Source organism: Nyctibius grandis, chromosome 7 (assembly GCF_013368605.1).
Source record: "Nyctibius grandis isolate bNycGra1 chromosome 7, bNycGra1.pri, whole genome shotgun sequence".
NCBI lineage: Eukaryota > Metazoa > Chordata > Aves > Nyctibiiformes > Nyctibiidae > Nyctibius > Nyctibius grandis.
In genome coordinates, this window is record NC_090664.1 from 8,711,727 (window position 1) to 8,727,738 (window position 16,012).

The 16,012-nt window shown below is 50.3% G+C and overlaps 2 protein-coding genes across 2 annotated transcripts in view; both read left to right on the plus strand.

The window, feature by feature from the left end:
- Window positions 1-1,608, plus strand: part of EXOSC7 (exosome component 7) — a 29,963-nt gene extending 28,355 nt beyond the window's left edge. Inside the window, exon 8 of the mRNA XM_068404900.1 lies at window positions 944-1,608. Within this exon, the coding sequence (XP_068261001.1) occupies window positions 944-1,051 (108 nt within the window). The 3' untranslated portion in view covers window positions 1,052-1,608. The remainder of the gene's footprint in view (window positions 1-943) is intronic.
- Window positions 1,609-4,130: 2,522 nt separating this feature from the next.
- Window positions 4,131-15,373, plus strand: CLEC3B (C-type lectin domain family 3 member B). The gene is made up of 3 exons (XM_068405032.1): window positions 4,131-4,361; window positions 11,975-12,073; window positions 13,398-15,373. Exons 1-3 carry the CDS (start codon window positions 4,256-4,258, stop codon window positions 13,796-13,798), a joined length of 606 nt encoding a protein of 201 aa, XP_068261133.1. The 5' UTR covers window positions 4,131-4,255; the 3' UTR covers window positions 13,799-15,373.
- Window positions 15,374-16,012: the final 639 nt, after the last annotated feature.

The window sequence follows — 16,012 nt, forward strand, 5'->3', positions numbered from 1 at the left end:
CATGGGCTTGTTCCAGCTGCTGTTTTGCTAACTGAAAGCCTTCCAAATTCAGCATTGCAGCCTGCTTACTGGGTTTCCCAAAGCCACATAAACTTTTCTGACTGCTTCCCTGGGACAGTTTCCATAAGCATATGTTTTTCTGTCCTCTTTTCTTCATCTCGAACCAGTTTCCTTACAGCTAACAGGAGCTACTGTCTGTCTGACCAGGAGACTGGGCTCGAAACCAGGGAGTAAAGTGCTTTTACTGGGCAGTTATATCCATAATCGTATAGATCTAAAAAAACATGGACAAAAACTTTGTTTCTTGGCATAATTATAACCTTTCTCCTCATTAACCCTTCCATGAATCTGGTGTCACTCTCGTTCCCTCAGTGCCTGCTCCCTGGCTCTCCGATGGTCTATACGTGCCTAACGTGCCTCCCAGATGCTGCTCCTCTGCTCTGACGTTCACTGCTTCTCTTTCAGCTCTGAAGGAGATGGGTTCGCGTGGCCAAAACCTCACCGCTGTCTTCCAGTTTTATTAGTTCATCTAATAAATAATACCTCTACTCACCTCCCACACCTCCCTTACATAAGAAGCGTGAATCATTGGGATCTCAAAAGCATGATATCTGCCCAAAGACCCCACTTACAAAGGGCCATTGATAGCCCCGTTATTTAACTGGAACCGCAGCCTCAGGCTTCAGGAGGAGCCCAGGCAGGGAGTGGGCTGGGTATGGGCAAGGGACCTCCAGCTTTTACGTGGCCCTTCCCCATAGCATCCCCGTTCTGGACCTGTTGCAGCAAACCTTCAGCTTGCTCCTGTTGGGTGGGTTCATGAGCTACAGTGTCAGGGATTTATTTTTTCAGCCTATGTAAGGCAGAAATGCAGCAAAGCCCCCTGTGAATAGGTGTTAGAGACAAGCTTTTAAAGTCTACTTCTTTTCATTTTTCTCTTTTTCAGAAAAAATTATGGTGGGATCCAACACAGGACCTGCTGGCTGGTGCAGGGAGAGGCCCCCTTGGTTGCAGACCTTCAGCACGGGGACCTTCATGCTCAGAGAGGGGCTAACCAAAAGCCGCCCTGCCCTTCTCGTTTCAGCTGGGGAATCGGAGAAATGCAACGCTCCAGCAGGTCCCAGCCACCCAGAAACCTGTGGTTAGGGATCACCGTCAGACTGAACATCAGAGCCGTCTGGTTTATGTGCAGCAGCAAAGGGAGCATTTCGGGTTTTTTCCCCAGTGTGGCAGGACATGAATCAAAGCAAAGGCAGGCGAAGCAAGTCTGGGGCCAAGGAAAACTGGGAGGTGCTCAGTTACCAAAAGTACTTTGGATAGGTCAATGCTACTCAAGTGTCAAGAGGAGGGAACATGTATGTGTATGTAGGTGTCTGGCATCTCTTGGGCTCCATCCCATTTTGGGATAGTCCAGGCGGGAGGACGGTAAATCCCCAAAATATATATTCTTTGGCTTAAATTTGAGTGGGGTTGAGTATGTGTGGTAAAGGGCAGTGAAAATAAAACCCATTCCTCCTTGGCTTCAAAAGCTTGGCCTGCAAGGGAGCTCTATTCAGGTAGGATATAAGGGCGGGGTTTTCCTTATTCAGCAAAAGTACAAGGCAGGATAACACATTTGTGGCCAAAATAAATCAATGGCAGCTCCTTTTCCAGCCACACCCGTGTTTATCTCAGACCTTTTATGCTCCTACGACTCCAGTGGGTCACATTGTGGTGGGTGGCATCTTGCCTTAATTTTTCAGAAAAGATTTAAGGTTAATGGCTAATGTCCAGAGCATTTTGTTCTACAAAATGTCTCTCCATCCTCTCTCTACATGAATTTCCTCCACTTGTTCAAAGGTTCTTGTTCCTCCTGCAGGAAAGACTCGCCCGCTTGTTCTGCAGCTGCTGAACAACCGCAGCACCCAGAAAATGAGGCGGTGGTGTCAGTTTGGGCGGCAAGGCTGCTGGGTTGTGCTGAAGTCAGACTGGGACCCTGCAAGGGAGACCCAGGGAAAAACGGCTTTCTGTGGGATGCATTCCCCCCCATCCCAAGTTCAGCTCATCCTGGTCATCTTTTACAGCTCTGGGGTATTTAGAAGCCTGAACATTCCCAAAACTGAGTGAAGACCCAAATTTCAAACCATTTTTGGTCACCTAACCACTCAGGTGGCCCTGGGGCAGACCCCCCCATACTCAGCCTGACTCCAGGGCGGTGGGTGTGAAGCATCAACCAGCTTTTCAGAGCTGCCGTGCCTGATGAAGTGTTCAGGTGCTTTGACAGAAGAGGCCATGAGATACTTTGGATTATTGTCCCTGGCACATGCCAGGTTTCTGAAGTGCAAAGAGCACCTGTAGATTTTGACACGCAAGGGTGCCAGAGGAGGAAGGGAGGTGGTCCAGTGCCAGGCCAATACAGGGCAACTTTCTTCTTAGCAGGACACCTGCAGCAGCAGATTGAACATCTTTCCAGCTTTCTTCATCCCTGCTTTTGCCCAGGCCAGGTGAAACGCAGCCCACTTTCAGATCACTTTCAGGACAAAGATGCAGTCATAGAGGCTGACATCTCCCCTTCCCGCTGCCCGGTGGGGTGAGGCAGAGCTGAAACACCTCCAGCTCCCAGCCAGGGCAGTGGAAAGGCTTAAAGAGTAACACAACAAGCAGCCCTTCGTTTGGTTAAAACCTCTGGAGATGTGTGGTTTCCTAGCTTAAAGAACTAAAAGTAGTTTTGAAAAACAAAAAGCATGTGAAGCTACCGCATGGTCTGGTGGTGGGGATATGTTTGCTGCTGAAGGAGCCTCGCTCCCCTGGACAGAGCAACCCTTGGTGCCTCCAAGGTCTTGGTATGATGCTGCTGCTGGGCAGCCCCATGGTACTGACTATCCTTGTCCTTGCAAAATTGTTTTAGGGGTAGGGGACAGTAAGGCCAACACCGCTGTCCTCACCCCCGAGGATAAGACTCACCACGAGGAAAGTGATCTGTGCTGGAACTACCCCAGAACTGGTGATTCAAGTCCAGGGCTGAGAGCCGTTCTCTGTCCCCAGCCATCAGTGCAAGGAAAAGCAGCAGCAAACGCTGGGTCAGCACCTGCTGCCTCCCAGCCTCAGGCAGGTCCCACAGCCGGGGGAGCTGCCACCAAGCAGCCCTGCATGGGCACGGCTCAAAGTCTGATCCTGCAACCTGCATTAGGGAGCTGGGTGAGAGCAACAGCCCCGTGCACCACAGGGCTGCTGTACACAGCACCCACCTTTTGGGGGGTGGGGAACACAGATCCAAACGTATCATGTTGGAAGTTGCCCTCAAACTGTGGCTGTCTAAGGGCAAATGAGAAACCACCACTGGGGCAGAGAGGAGAAAGCGTGTGGCTCTCATGGGGTGGCTGTGTGTTCGCTCTGTCCGCAGTAGGCAGGGCTGCCCGGCACCTGCCTCCCGTCCCCGCAGGGAGCAGGGAAATGGGTGTCCCCGCAGCAAAGGTCGTCCTCCAGATGGGACCCTGTGCAGAGCTGGGAAGAGGTGGGCATGATGTGCCAGTGTCATCTCTCATGGAGAAGCAATGACAGCAGGACAACCCCGCAAAGGCCACGGTAGAGCTGGTTCTTTGAGGCGTTAAGAGCTGTCCTCCGCTTTGAGCCAGGACTACTCCAGAAAAACAAAGCCTTCTGCCCCCGCTGCAGCCGCACTGGGCTGGGGGATCGCAGCAGCCTCTTGCAGGGGGATAAACCAGGAATCTCCGTGCAGGGCCTTGCATCACGCCATGGAGGGGGCCAGGGGGCTCAGGGCCCCCGCGTGCTGCCTCCACCGCTGCCGGTGCTCACAGCATCCCTGGTGGGCAGCCCCACAGAGGGGTGCCTGGGCAGGCTGGCCCCCCTCTGTTCCCTCAGCCACCCAAACTCTGTTTCACACCTCACATCATCGTTGCTATCACTGACACACGAGATCAAACCTGTGGCATTTTGCTAAAATCCGTAGGAAATCGTTCCACAGCCTTGCCTTATGTTTAGCTTAGCAGACTTTCAGTACATTCATTCCCTTCTTATTTATTTTTTTTCTAAACAAAAACAAGCAGCGTGCTAAGGAACGCATACCCGCTGGGATGTTTTCAGCCTTGGCCAGAGCTGCCTGAGCCCCCCCCCGGGGCCGGGAGGCTGCCGTTGGCCGGGGCTCAGCGGGCGGCTTTCTGGGACAGCCATTCCTCCTTCAAGCCGGTGTTCAGCCGGCTGTCTGAGGGCAGAGCGAAGCCGTCCCGTCCCTGCTCGGCGCCGCACGGACGGCAGCGGCATGGCGCTCCGGGCAGCCTGCCTCCTCCTCTGCCTCCTCTCCCTTGCCCAGGTCTCTGGCCAGCAGAACGGCAAAGCCCGGCAGAAACCGGCGGCTTCCAAGAAAGGTAAGGAGCGGGGGCACCTTCACGGCGAGGGAACCTGCTGGGGCTTGGGGGGGGATGCCATCACCGCAGTCATTTGGGCATTTAACAGTGCTTTAATGAAACTTTTTAAAAAGCATCTAAAAACATCATAAAATCTATTTTTTTCCTCCCTGTGGAAGTGATTGCATAAAATAGCAAGGAAACTGAAATGTTTTTGGCAGGTTCCTACCTTGAATGAATCTGATGGGACAGCTTGGTCTGAACTTCAGAGGGCAACATATTTTCCATGTCATCTCTAAGGTTCACCCCAAACTTTTCCTCTACTAAAATCTCCCTTTCTATGACCACTGCCCCTCCTCATTAATTTTTCAGAAGCAAATAAGCGGCAGATGACAGGCTGCTGCTGTAGATTTGGAGACAGAAGTAGGCAAATAATATATAAATCCATTAAATATCAACATGGATCTTCATTTTAAAATCCTTGCCTTGAGTGTATGCCCCGAGTCAAACCATACACGAGCTCCAACTACTCGGGCTTACCAGAGGGCAATGCACACAAAGTGCAAATCAGTTTTCTTTTCCCTACTGTGGGGTCTGTTTTTTTTCCGCTTTTCTTCTTTTTTTGCTCCTGTCCCATCCTTTCTCCCTTGGATTCAATGCACATTAATTATAGGAGAAGGCAGGTAAGGAAGCGGCTTGCATTGCATCCCGCCGCCGTGTGATCCTGCCCGCCTGCTGTGTCCGACTGCAGTCGCGTGGGCTTGGACCGCTGCTGGCAGGCGCTCGGCTGCTTGGAATGAAGCGAGGAGCAAGGAAGAAGCATCCCAGGAATTTGCTTGGCCAGGCTGCTCTCTATGCTCACCCGGTGACTATTTTCGTCTGATCCCATCCTTGAGAAATTTTTCCTTTTTCTCCCATTAGATCTTTCTATGAAATCCCTGCATAGCTGCTTGTTCCATGTCTGCGGCCGTTTTCTAGAGCAAAAAATACCTCCTTGGGCTGGTATAGGGTACATACGTACGTTGCACTTACTGGATGTCGCAGGAGAGAGAAATTAGTTTCTTAGAGAAACCTTATTTTTCTCTGCATGTCACTGGAACTGCTATTTGTAACCCATTGGTGACAAGTGGATGAGAGAAAAATCGGGTGGTGGTAGAAAAGTCAGGTGGTGGGAGAAAAATCACCTTTTTGACAGGAAATTTGGGCTCTGGTTTAAACACATTTTTCAGAGGGGAGGAGGCAACATTTTTTTTTCTGAAAATCCAGCCATCTGAAACATCTGGTGGCAATTTTTCCTGAGAGCTTTGGGGTTTCTTTTCAAAGGAGAGGTCAAGTTTTCTTTGGAGAAAAGAAAAAAAAACCCCAAACTTGGCATTTTTTGGCCAGCTGCATCGAGCCCCGCGGCAGGTCAGCTGCCCTGCCTTCACTGGAAACTTCCAGCATTTCTTGGTTAACTTTTTTCTGATTTTTACCAACACCAGGGGGTGGGGAAAGAGGGAGGAAAGCACTAAAAATCCCCCGTGAGGCTCGTCTTCGTCCCCAGTCCCTCCTAACGTCCAAGCCTGCCTGCCTACCCACCGCAGAGGCTGGGGCTCAGCCACTCCTGCCCTGACTGAGGGCAGGATGGCCCCGTCCCATCCCATTCCCTCCCCATCCCTATCCCAGGCCCCCAGCACCCCCATCCTGGCTCACCCCCTGCCCTTCACCAGGGAGGGTCAGGCAGGGTGAAGCCACCGGAGGGTTGGGGTGTTTGGCTGGATTTATTTTTTTTGATCTGCCCAGCCAAACCACAAATGCTAGAAAAGAAAATGATGATTTGAGGCAAGCTTTTTCTCTTTTTTTTTCCCTTTTATTTGTTATTTCTTTCGTTTTGTTTTTTCTTCTTTTTTTTTTTGTAATTATTGCTTACATTTGGGTCTGCTTCAGAACAAAAATGGTGCTGTTTCAACATGAAAAAGCCAAACCATAGCATTTAGAAAATGCTGAGATAGAACATTCACTTTGCCTGCTGTCGGGTTTTTTCCCCCCTCAAGTTACTCCCCAGTGATTTTCCCAGATGCGAGGGTTCAGCACACTCTCCCCAAACCCCAAGGCCTTGGGGGGCAGATGGGATTTGCCTTCCTCCAGTGGCCATGGTGGTCACCAGAAGGGTGCCCAGGGGAGGCAGGAGCTGTGGTGGGCGATGGCATCCCTGCCCAGGGGACGATGGTACCCCTGCCCTGGGGTGATGGTATCCTCTGGCTCAGGGGTCCAGGCTGGGGACCCGCCAGCTCTGGAGGGGCTCCCCATGGTCACAGCCACGGTGGGGTGCTGGGGGCACAGGAGGGAGCATCTTTGAGTAGCTGTCACGTGTATTTTTAAGGTAATTGGAGCCAGCCATCGGAGTCCAGATGCTTAAATGAGTTTGTGGGGGCTGATGTGGGTGCCAGTCCCAAGGCTGCCCAAAATTCCCATGTTATCTTGGAGTCTGGGACTCTTCCCAGAAAATGCCTGTGAACACTGGCAGAAACAAAGTGCGGGTGTGTTCAGTTCCCTCCTCTGATCCAGGGACAGCCTGCAATACGGGACCCAACTTTTCCAGCTGGGACATTGTCGAGGTTTGACCCAGCAGGTAGGTAAATACCATGCAGCCACTCACTCACTCTCCCCCTCCCTACCCCACAGGGAATGGGGGAGAGAATCAGAAAAGTAAAGGTAAAGAGACTCATGGGTTGAGGTAAAAACAATTTAATGATGATTGAAATAAAATATGATAATAATGGTAGTAATAATAATAATAGTAATAATAGTAATAATAATAATATATACAAACAAGTGATGCACAGTGCAACTGCTCACCACCTGCTGACCAATGCCCATCCCATCCCTGGCTAGCGATCCTGGAGGAGAGAAACTCTGGAACAGCAATCCCAGAAGACAGAGCCCGACTTCCTGGCCAACCCTCATCTATATACTGAGCATGATGTTGCATGATATGGAATATCCCATTGGCCAGTTTGGACCCGTTGCTCTGGCTGTGCTCCCTCCCAGCTTCTTGTGCACCTGTGCACTAGCAAAGCATGGGGAGTTGAAAAGTCCTTGATTTCCTAGCAACAACTAAAAACATCAGTGTATTATCAACATTCTTCTCATACTAAATCCCATATTAAATCCAAACACAGAATCACACAGAATCATACAGAATCAATCAGGTTGGAAGAGACCTGTGGGTTCATCGAGTCCAACCATTGCCCTGACACCACCATGTCAACTAGACCATGGCACTAAGTGCCATGTCCAGTCTTTTCTTAAACACATCCAGAGATGGTGACTCTACCACCTCCCTGGGCAGCTCGTTCCAATGTCTAATGACCCTTTCTGAGAAGAAATTCTTCCTAATGTCCAACCTGAACCTCCCCTAGCGAAGCTTAAGGCTGTGTCCTCTTGTCCTATCGCTAGTTGCCTGGGAGAAGAGGCTGATTCCCACTCAGCTACAACCTCCCTTCAGGTAGTTGTAGACTGCAATAAGGTCACCTCTGAGCCTCCTCTTCTCCAGGCTAAACAACCCCAGCTCCCTCAGCCGTTCCTCGTAGATCAGACCCTCCAGACCCTTCACCAGCTTGGTCGCCCTCCTCTGGACTCGCTCCGACACCTCAACATCTTTCTTGAAGTGCGGGGCCCAGAACTGGACACAGTACTCAAGGTGCGGCCTCACCAGTGCCGAGTACAGAGGGACGATCACTTCCCTAGACTGGCTGGCTACACTATTCTGAACAGAGGCCAGGATGCCAATGGCCGCCTTGGCCACCTGGACACACTGCTGGCTCATGTTTAGCCGGCTGTCGATCAACACCCCCAGGTCTCTTTCCACCGAGCCGCTCTCTAACCACTCTTCCCCCAGCCTGTAGCGCTGCATGGGGTTCTTGTGGCCGAAGTGTAAGAACTGGCACTTGTTCTTGTTGAACCTCATGCCGTTGGTCTCGGCCCATCTATCTAACCTGTCCAGATCCCTCTGTAGGGCCTTCCTACCCTCCAGCAGATCAACACTCCCACCCAGCTTGGTGTCATCTGCAAATTTACTGAGGGTGCACTCAATCCCTACATCTAGATCATCTGTAAAGATATTGAACAGCACCGGCCCCAGAACTGAGCCCTGGGGAACACCGCTAGTGACCGGCTGCCAGTTGGACTTTGCCCCATTCACCACCACTCTCTGGGCTCGGCCATCCAGCCAGTTTTTAACCCATCAAAGAGTCCACCCATCCAGGCCCCGGGCAGCCAGTTTGTCTAGGAGGATGCTGTGGGAGACAGTGTCGAATGCCTTACTGAAGTCTAGATAGACTACATCCACAGCCCTGCCCTCATCTACTAAGCGGGTCACTTGGTCATAGAAGGAGATCAGGTTGGTCAAGCAGGACCTGTCTTTCACGAATCTGTGTTGGCTGGCCCCGATGCCCCGATTGTCCTGCATGTGCCATGCAATGGCACTCAGGATGATCTGTTCCATCACCTTGCCTGGCACCGAGGTCAGGCTGACAGGCCTATAGTTCCCTGGATCATCCTTCTGGCCCTTCTTGTAGATGGGCGTTACATTTGCTAATTTCCAGTCAGCTGGAACTTCTCCAGTTAACCAGGACTGCTGGTAGATAATAGAGAGTGGTTTGGCAAGTTCATTTGCCAGTTCCTTCATTACTCTGGGGTGAATCCCATCTGGGCCCATAGCCTTGTGGGTGTCCAATTGGCACAGTAGGTCACTAACCATCTCCTCCTGGATTACGGGAGGTTCACACAGCCCCCCGTCCCTAATTTCAGGCTCTGGGGGCTGAGTCTCCTGAGGACAACTGGTCCTGACATTAAAGACCAAGGCAAAGAAGGCATTGAGCACCTCTGCCTTTTCCTCATCCCCTGACACTACACTACCCTCCTCATTCAGCAAGTGGTGGAGGCTCTCCTTGACCCTCCTTTTGCTGTTAATGTATTTGTAGAAACTTTTTTTGCTATCTTTGACCGTAGCAGCCAAATCAAGCTCTAATTGAGCTTTGGCCCTTCTAATCTTCTCCCTACATGACCTGGCAACATCCCTATAGACCTCCCAAGTTACCCGACCCTTCTTCCAGAGCAAATAGGCTCTCTTTTTTTTCCTTAAGTTCTAGCCTAAGTTCTCTGTTTAACCAGGCCGGTCTTTTTCCCTGACAGCTTGTCTTCCTACACACCGGGATGCTGCACACCACAATGCTAGTCTAGCTACTAAGAAGAAAATTAGCTCTATCCCAGCCAAAACCAGGACAGACATTCAGGGAAATGCCCGCTGTCAGAAGAAATACCAGTGACCATGGAGGTTTGGTGCCAGACATGGCAAACCAGAGCAATGCTCACCCCACTGGGGGACAGAAACCAATTCAGATAGGAACAAACCAGATGATGCGTGCCCAGGCAAAGCTAAGCAACCCAGATATAGATCCAAATTTCATATAAGGGATAGTTAAATAATCAAAATGAAGTACAGAGGGATTCAGTTCTTATTCAGCATCTAATTAGAACAAAGGAAAACAGACAAGAGCTCCCATTTGCAGCATCAAACACATTACTGGCCAGGCTTTCAAACCAACAGACTATTGTGACCCACATCATTCTGTGAGTCTCCTTTTCATCTTGCCTTTGCCCATGCTTAATCCTGCTGCTCACGGTTAGCCGCACAAGGACCTGCTCCAGCTCCATTGGGCAGCATTGGCAACCCCTGTGCTGGCTTTGGTCGCAGCAAACCCAAGCTGTAATAGCCTTGGTCATGGGCTTCAGGAGGTGAGCCTTGAGGAATAACAGCGCAGGGACAAAAACCTCTGGCAATAGAATAGAAAACTCCCATGTTTGTTGACATAGCTGAGGTACTTGCTTTGTAGCTGAAGTGCAAATTAACCACTCCCGGTTCTCCCTGTGACGTCCCGGTGAACACACTGCTGCAGGAACATCTTGTGGCCCAGGGCTTGGAAACTAGGTGGTAAAAAGGGACAGGGCGCTTAGGTAGTTTCAAAGGAGACGTGTCCACCTCAGGTGACGGGGATCCTCTACATGGGAATCCATCAGCAAACCCAGCTGGAACAATATAAGGAGCTGCCCCAGCAAGACTCGTTGGCAGCGTCCTGCCATGGCCCTTGGATGTTACTTAAACCTAAGGGACATTTGTTCTGCTGCAAGACAGGCTTGTGTGGGAAAAAAAAAAAAAGGCATTAATTTGTGTTTATTATTAGTGTGGTGTGAAAACACCACAAAGTGTTTTCATCAAAGGCACCAAAATAATAACTAGTGCTTCAGAGTTAAGTGAACCCATTAAAGTTAAATGAGTAATGAGTAAAGCAGCTTAATGCCCTCCTCCTGATGTGTCTGGCTTCTGATATTCATGGCACCATGTAATCTTTGGGCTGGTGGTTTAGGTCAGCATCCAAGCTACTTCCCCACTTACCAGGCTTGGTGACTTGGCTCCCCATCTCCTTGTCCCTCAAGGAAGCCCATCCTACTGTGTTTGTGAGCAAATTGTCCCCTTTCCTTTCACGCCATGAGGGCTACCAGATGCTTACGCCAGGTGAGGCAAAGCAACAGGAGCAGCAGAGATAGTGTAAGGAATACAAACACCTCAATGTCCGATCTCCCACCACCTCCAAGGCACAACGGACCTTTTGCTCCTAGACAGAAGAAATCCAAGTACTGATTAATAGTTGGTTGGAGCTGTTGCAGAGGCGACACACCTAGTAAGGTGTAGGCTTTAGTAGCAGTCTGCAACCAACTCTCCGGCCAAAAAGGCATCTTCTCGCGGCAGGAGAGCAGCTCTGGCCAGTTTTTGGGTACCCACACTGGGGATGCTGAAGGCAGAGGCAGCTGTGATGGCCTGAGGGATGTCTGGTTGGTGGGCTGAGGGATGGGGTGGCTGATGGTGCAGGGGCAGATCTAGTGGAGGTACTGCAGCCCTTCCAGCCCCTTCCTGCTGAGCTTCAGCCTGGTGAGCAACGTGCTGTCCTGCCAGCACACCCATGAGAGCAGACTAACGCAGGGGCACAGCAATGAGTGCATACAGAGAAAATAATGAGTTAGGGTGTTTAAGGAAAGCCAGGAGTGTGTGCTGTGAATAGAGAGAGAGAGCATGTTTTTGAGGAGTTTAAGAAACAAATAAATCCTATTCAGCAGCAGTTTTAAGTCCTCCCCAAAACACTCATGTGCAGCAAGACTCCTGCTCAGGAAGGGCAGCATCATATGGTGCCCTCCTGCATTTTGGGACCTTGACCCCAGTGCAGCATCACCGCAGGCAAGTGCCCTACACAGGGGCTCCAGGGACGAGCCTGCACCTTGCGATGCTCATGTGTGCGACCCCCCACCCCAGCAATGCAGCAGCAGCCCGAGGGGAGACCACCACCTCATGAAGCCCCATGGGGTGCAAAGCCCCGAAACCCAGCCTGGGAAAAATGGGTTGCTGGTGGAACCAGGCTAGCAACGAAACACTCACTCTCATGGATGTGCAAGGGAACAGGCATTGACTTTGCAGATCCCTTTCATCTGTCTTTCTCTAAGGGCAGAGAAAGGGGGAGTTTTGATGATAGGAACAGCTTCGGCTGCCTCCCCAGGGGATGCAGCTGATGTTTATGCTCCTCCCTTGTTTTTTCCAACAGATGGTGTGAGCCTCAAAATGATTGAAGACCTGAAGGCCATGATTGACAACATCTCTCAGGAGGTTGCTCTACTGAAGGAAAAGCAAGCACTCCAGACAGGTAAAGGACTCCCTAAAGAAGGCATGGCTTTTGCTCTGAGAGGAGCTGCTTATAAAGCTACTACAATTGCTCCACACTCTTTAACAAGAGATGCCCAAGCACCCTGCAACAAGGAGTCCATCACAGGGAGAGAGGTTGGGGGGTCAAAGCAAAGCATGGGCTCGCTGCAATTCCTCCAGGCAGATGAAGCTCCTCAAGCAGTTAATGACATGAGCTGCAGAGCGTATGGCCCCCCTCTTTACGTGCTAGAGCTTCCCATTTGTAAAGCTGTGGATATTTCTATGACATTAAGCCAGATGTTCATTTCCCTTTATGAATCAGAGATGGGTAATGGATTATTCTGTCCTTCAGTCAAATGTAGCTTACTCTTTTGTCTGAACCCCAGTGAAATGGTGGCCTAGTCTCTTATACATACCATGGTATTGCCCAGGGAACATCATGGAGGTCAGTCCCACCATGCTTCATTGAACACATACAGAGGACAGTCCTAAAATGTCCACTTCCAGCCACACTCCACGGTTATTCTATGCAAGCTCTACCGACATTGATAGGAAAGCAATTTGTAGAACACGAAACAGAAATGAGATGAAAATACAAGTTAAGGAGAATTTTCTCCTTAAAAGAAAAGGAATGCAAGCAATCAAGGCTTTAGTTCTAAGCTCACATTCATTAGTTTGGATATTAATGCATGGCTCTGATTAGTTATTGTTTGGCTGCAGGAGCCTGCACTCTCAGGGTTTAGAGCTTAAAAAAAAAAAATTACCATTAACAATCAAATCAGAGGCAAGTAGAAATTTCATCTGAAGACCTCAATCTATGCAAGCACAACACTTCTGATCAAAGCTTATTAAAAAAGACATTTTTCTCATGCTTGCATAATTAAGATGATTGAATTGAATTTGCAGGCTTTTTTCCAAAACACTCCAACACGCGGCAGTGCCCATCACAAACCCAAACTCCAACAAACTCATCAGAGAAAGCATAGCAGAAGCTGGGGTAGAGCAAGGCCAGGGGAAGGGGCAGGAGGACCACGCTGTGCCTCTGCTCCAGCAGCGGCAGAGCCCAGGAGGGTGACAGGGGCACCTCGAGGTCCATTTTTCCCAACAGTTTGCAGCCGGGGAGGGCATGTCCCTGCAGCCATGCCCTGCATAGGAGAGAGAGAGGGCCCCTGGTTCTCCCATGCTGCTGAGAGTTGCTGCACAGCCTAAGAAATGAAGTTTGTAGTTTGGCCGCTGCTTTTGCTGCTGCTGCCTCTTCCTGGGTGCTGTTTTTAAAACCAGTTCCCTTTCTGTCTCTTTGTTCTGTTCCTGTGGTAACCTCTCAGTTTGCCTGAAAGGCACCAAAATTCACCTAAAATGCTTTCTTGCATTTTCGGAGACCAAGACGTACCACGAAGCCAGCGAAAACTGCATCTCGCAGGGCGGCACGCTCAGCACCCCCCAGAATGGGGAGGAGAACGATGCCCTCTACGACTACATGCGCAAGAGCATCGGCTCTGAGGCGGAGATCTGGCTAGGCCTCAACGACATGGCGGCAGAGGGCAAGTGGGTCGACATGACGGGCGGCCCCATCCGCTACAAGAACTGGGAGACTGAAATCACCACCCAGCCCGACGGCGGCAAGCTGGAAAACTGCGCGGCCTTGTCCGGGGCAGCCATCGGCAAGTGGTTTGACAAGAGGTGCAGAGACCAGCTGCCCTACGTCTGCCAGTTCATGATCGTGTAGCGGCGGGGGCTCCCCCCCCCCGCTCACCCGCCACCCGGGCCCTCCCCCTTTGGCAGCAGGATTATAAAGCTATAGGTACGTGTATGTGTACATGTACGTATGCACGCACGCGCGCACATGTTCAAGTAGGGTCACTCTTTCCAGAGGAAGTCGTCACGGCTCGGTATTGGATTAGAGAGCGTTAGAGCATTTCGTTCGGCCACATCCAGCCCCATTAGCAGCTGCATCGTTCTTACTAAGGCACGGTTTATAGATATATTTTTTTACACAGGGAATTTTATTAGGACGGCTCGGTTGTTTCAGCAAAGAACCAGTGCAGCAGTCCAGCCTGGCAAACAGCCACCCCAGCTGCCCAGGGCTGTCGCTCTGCAATGTCCTTTCCCATCTTGCTGAGCTTCGCTGGGACACCAGCATAGCTAGTTCCTGCTTTCTTCTACTGTTCTTCTTCCCCGTAAGCTCTGACAGCAAGGTACATGGGACTGAACTTCTCATCCCTCACAGCGCCCCGATTCAGGCTCCCGGGGATCGAGGTCCTGTCTCGATGAGCAGAGGGAGTTACTCGGGCTTTTCGTTGAGAGATACAGTTGAGCTTATTGGCTGAGCACCAGCTGCTCAATGGATTGGCCAACTCATCCAACTATGTGCATGAATGGACTAGTAAGTAACAGGCATGGGTTGACTTACTGAGAATAGGGTGTCCTTTCCAGAAGCATTCTCTGTTTTGTTGGTCCTTTTCTCATCAATCAGAAGCCAGTTTCACTGATTTCAGTGGGAGAGCTAGACCCACTGCCAGATCTTTTTTGTTTTAAAAAAATATCCCATCAGAAGCTTTATTTATGCTCCAGTATCGTACGGGAATAGTGATGACTTTCAGAATAGTCACTCAAATGTATTCTTGGACATAGAAGATGAAAATATTAGGTGAATAACAGAAATGTAATGAAAACAAACCCCAGAAAGACTCACTTTAGTGGCTTTAGGAATCATACAACCTGTTTAAGTGAGGGAAACCCAACTGAAAAAATACTCCAGTCTTTGTTGGCCCAGGCACAGTCCTCAGCAAACATAAATCTTCCGAGTACTGTTTATGCCAATAAAGTCATGCCCAGCTGAAGGTCTGGCCTCAGTAATTTTTTGCTGAGAAAAGGGCTAAAGAAAAAAAATATTGAAATAAACAGCAATGATGAGAAAGAAGTGCAGGCCACCCCCACAGCTTAACAAAGCTTTGCTAGCTGTTGGCTGAAAGGTATCAGTGGTTCTTTGCAGTTCAGAGCTTTGCAGTTCAGAGCTTTGCAGTTCAGAGCTTCAGTTTGGGTCACATCCCCTGCGCTGCCAGGTTGGGGTTGTCAAGACATGATGCCCTTGGGGAGCCCACGGGAGAGGTATTTCAATTTGCTGCTTTGTTTAAAACATGATGGTGGGTCTTCCAAGACGTGGAGTGGGAGACCCAAGCAGGAGGGATTGAAACATACACACACAGACGAATGCAGAGTGCACACTTCCGAGGCCGTCACTATTGCCAAACTCTCCACTGTTCAAATGACTATAAAATAAAAATATATATAGCTTGCTGAAGGAATTGAGTTGCGTCAGTGTGATTGGAGTGCTTTCTTATCCTTGTATTTTTCTTCAGAGCAGCTCCAGGGACCTGTCAGAGGGTCAGCAATATCAAAGGCAGAGGGAAAAAGCAGAAAGCGAGAGCCTCCCACCCTGGGATATGGTTTATAGGATTTCCACCCCCAGCTTATCATCCCAGTCACATGCCACATGCGGGATACAGGCAGGGGATCCTTTTATAGGCAAATAAGGTTTCCTTCCTTCCCTCCTCTGGCTGCTGGGAAATGTCACTCCAAAATATGAGCCAACCCAAAAGAAAGGTCTCTCCCTCACCCCCATTTGGCAGTGGTAGTGGTGCCGGGGGAGGTGACACCTCAGGTCCCAGCGTGAAGCCAGCTCTTCCCAGGCTGCCTCCCACCTCCTCTGCAACTAGCAGAGCTGCAGCAGCACCAAGCATCCTTCTCCTTCCCTCACTGAGGTGGTGATGACTTCTCCCTCCTCATCCTCCTCCTCAGCATCCCACAAAGGAGAGAAGACCATACGTGAAGAAGCCAGTGCTCCACACCAGTCTGGGAGGTTTCAGCTGCTGCAGAACTGCACGTGAAATTAGGTATCTTTTGCACAAGAGGACAGCCCTTCGCAGACTCTGGGCCCCGA

Excerpts from the sequence above, each read along its gene's own strand:
- CLEC3B (XM_068405032.1), top strand. The coding sequence starts at position 4,256 with ATGGCGCTCCGGGCAGCCTGCCTCCTCCTCTGCCTCCTCTCCCTTGCC. Across the intron at positions 4,362-11,974 it reads ACCGGCGGCTTCCAAGAAAG|ATGGTGTGAGCCTCAAAATG; the intron begins GTAAGGAGCGGG and ends TTTTTCCAACAG. Across the intron at positions 12,074-13,397 it reads AAAGCAAGCACTCCAGACAG|TTTGCCTGAAAGGCACCAAA; the intron begins GTAAAGGACTCC and ends GTAACCTCTCAG.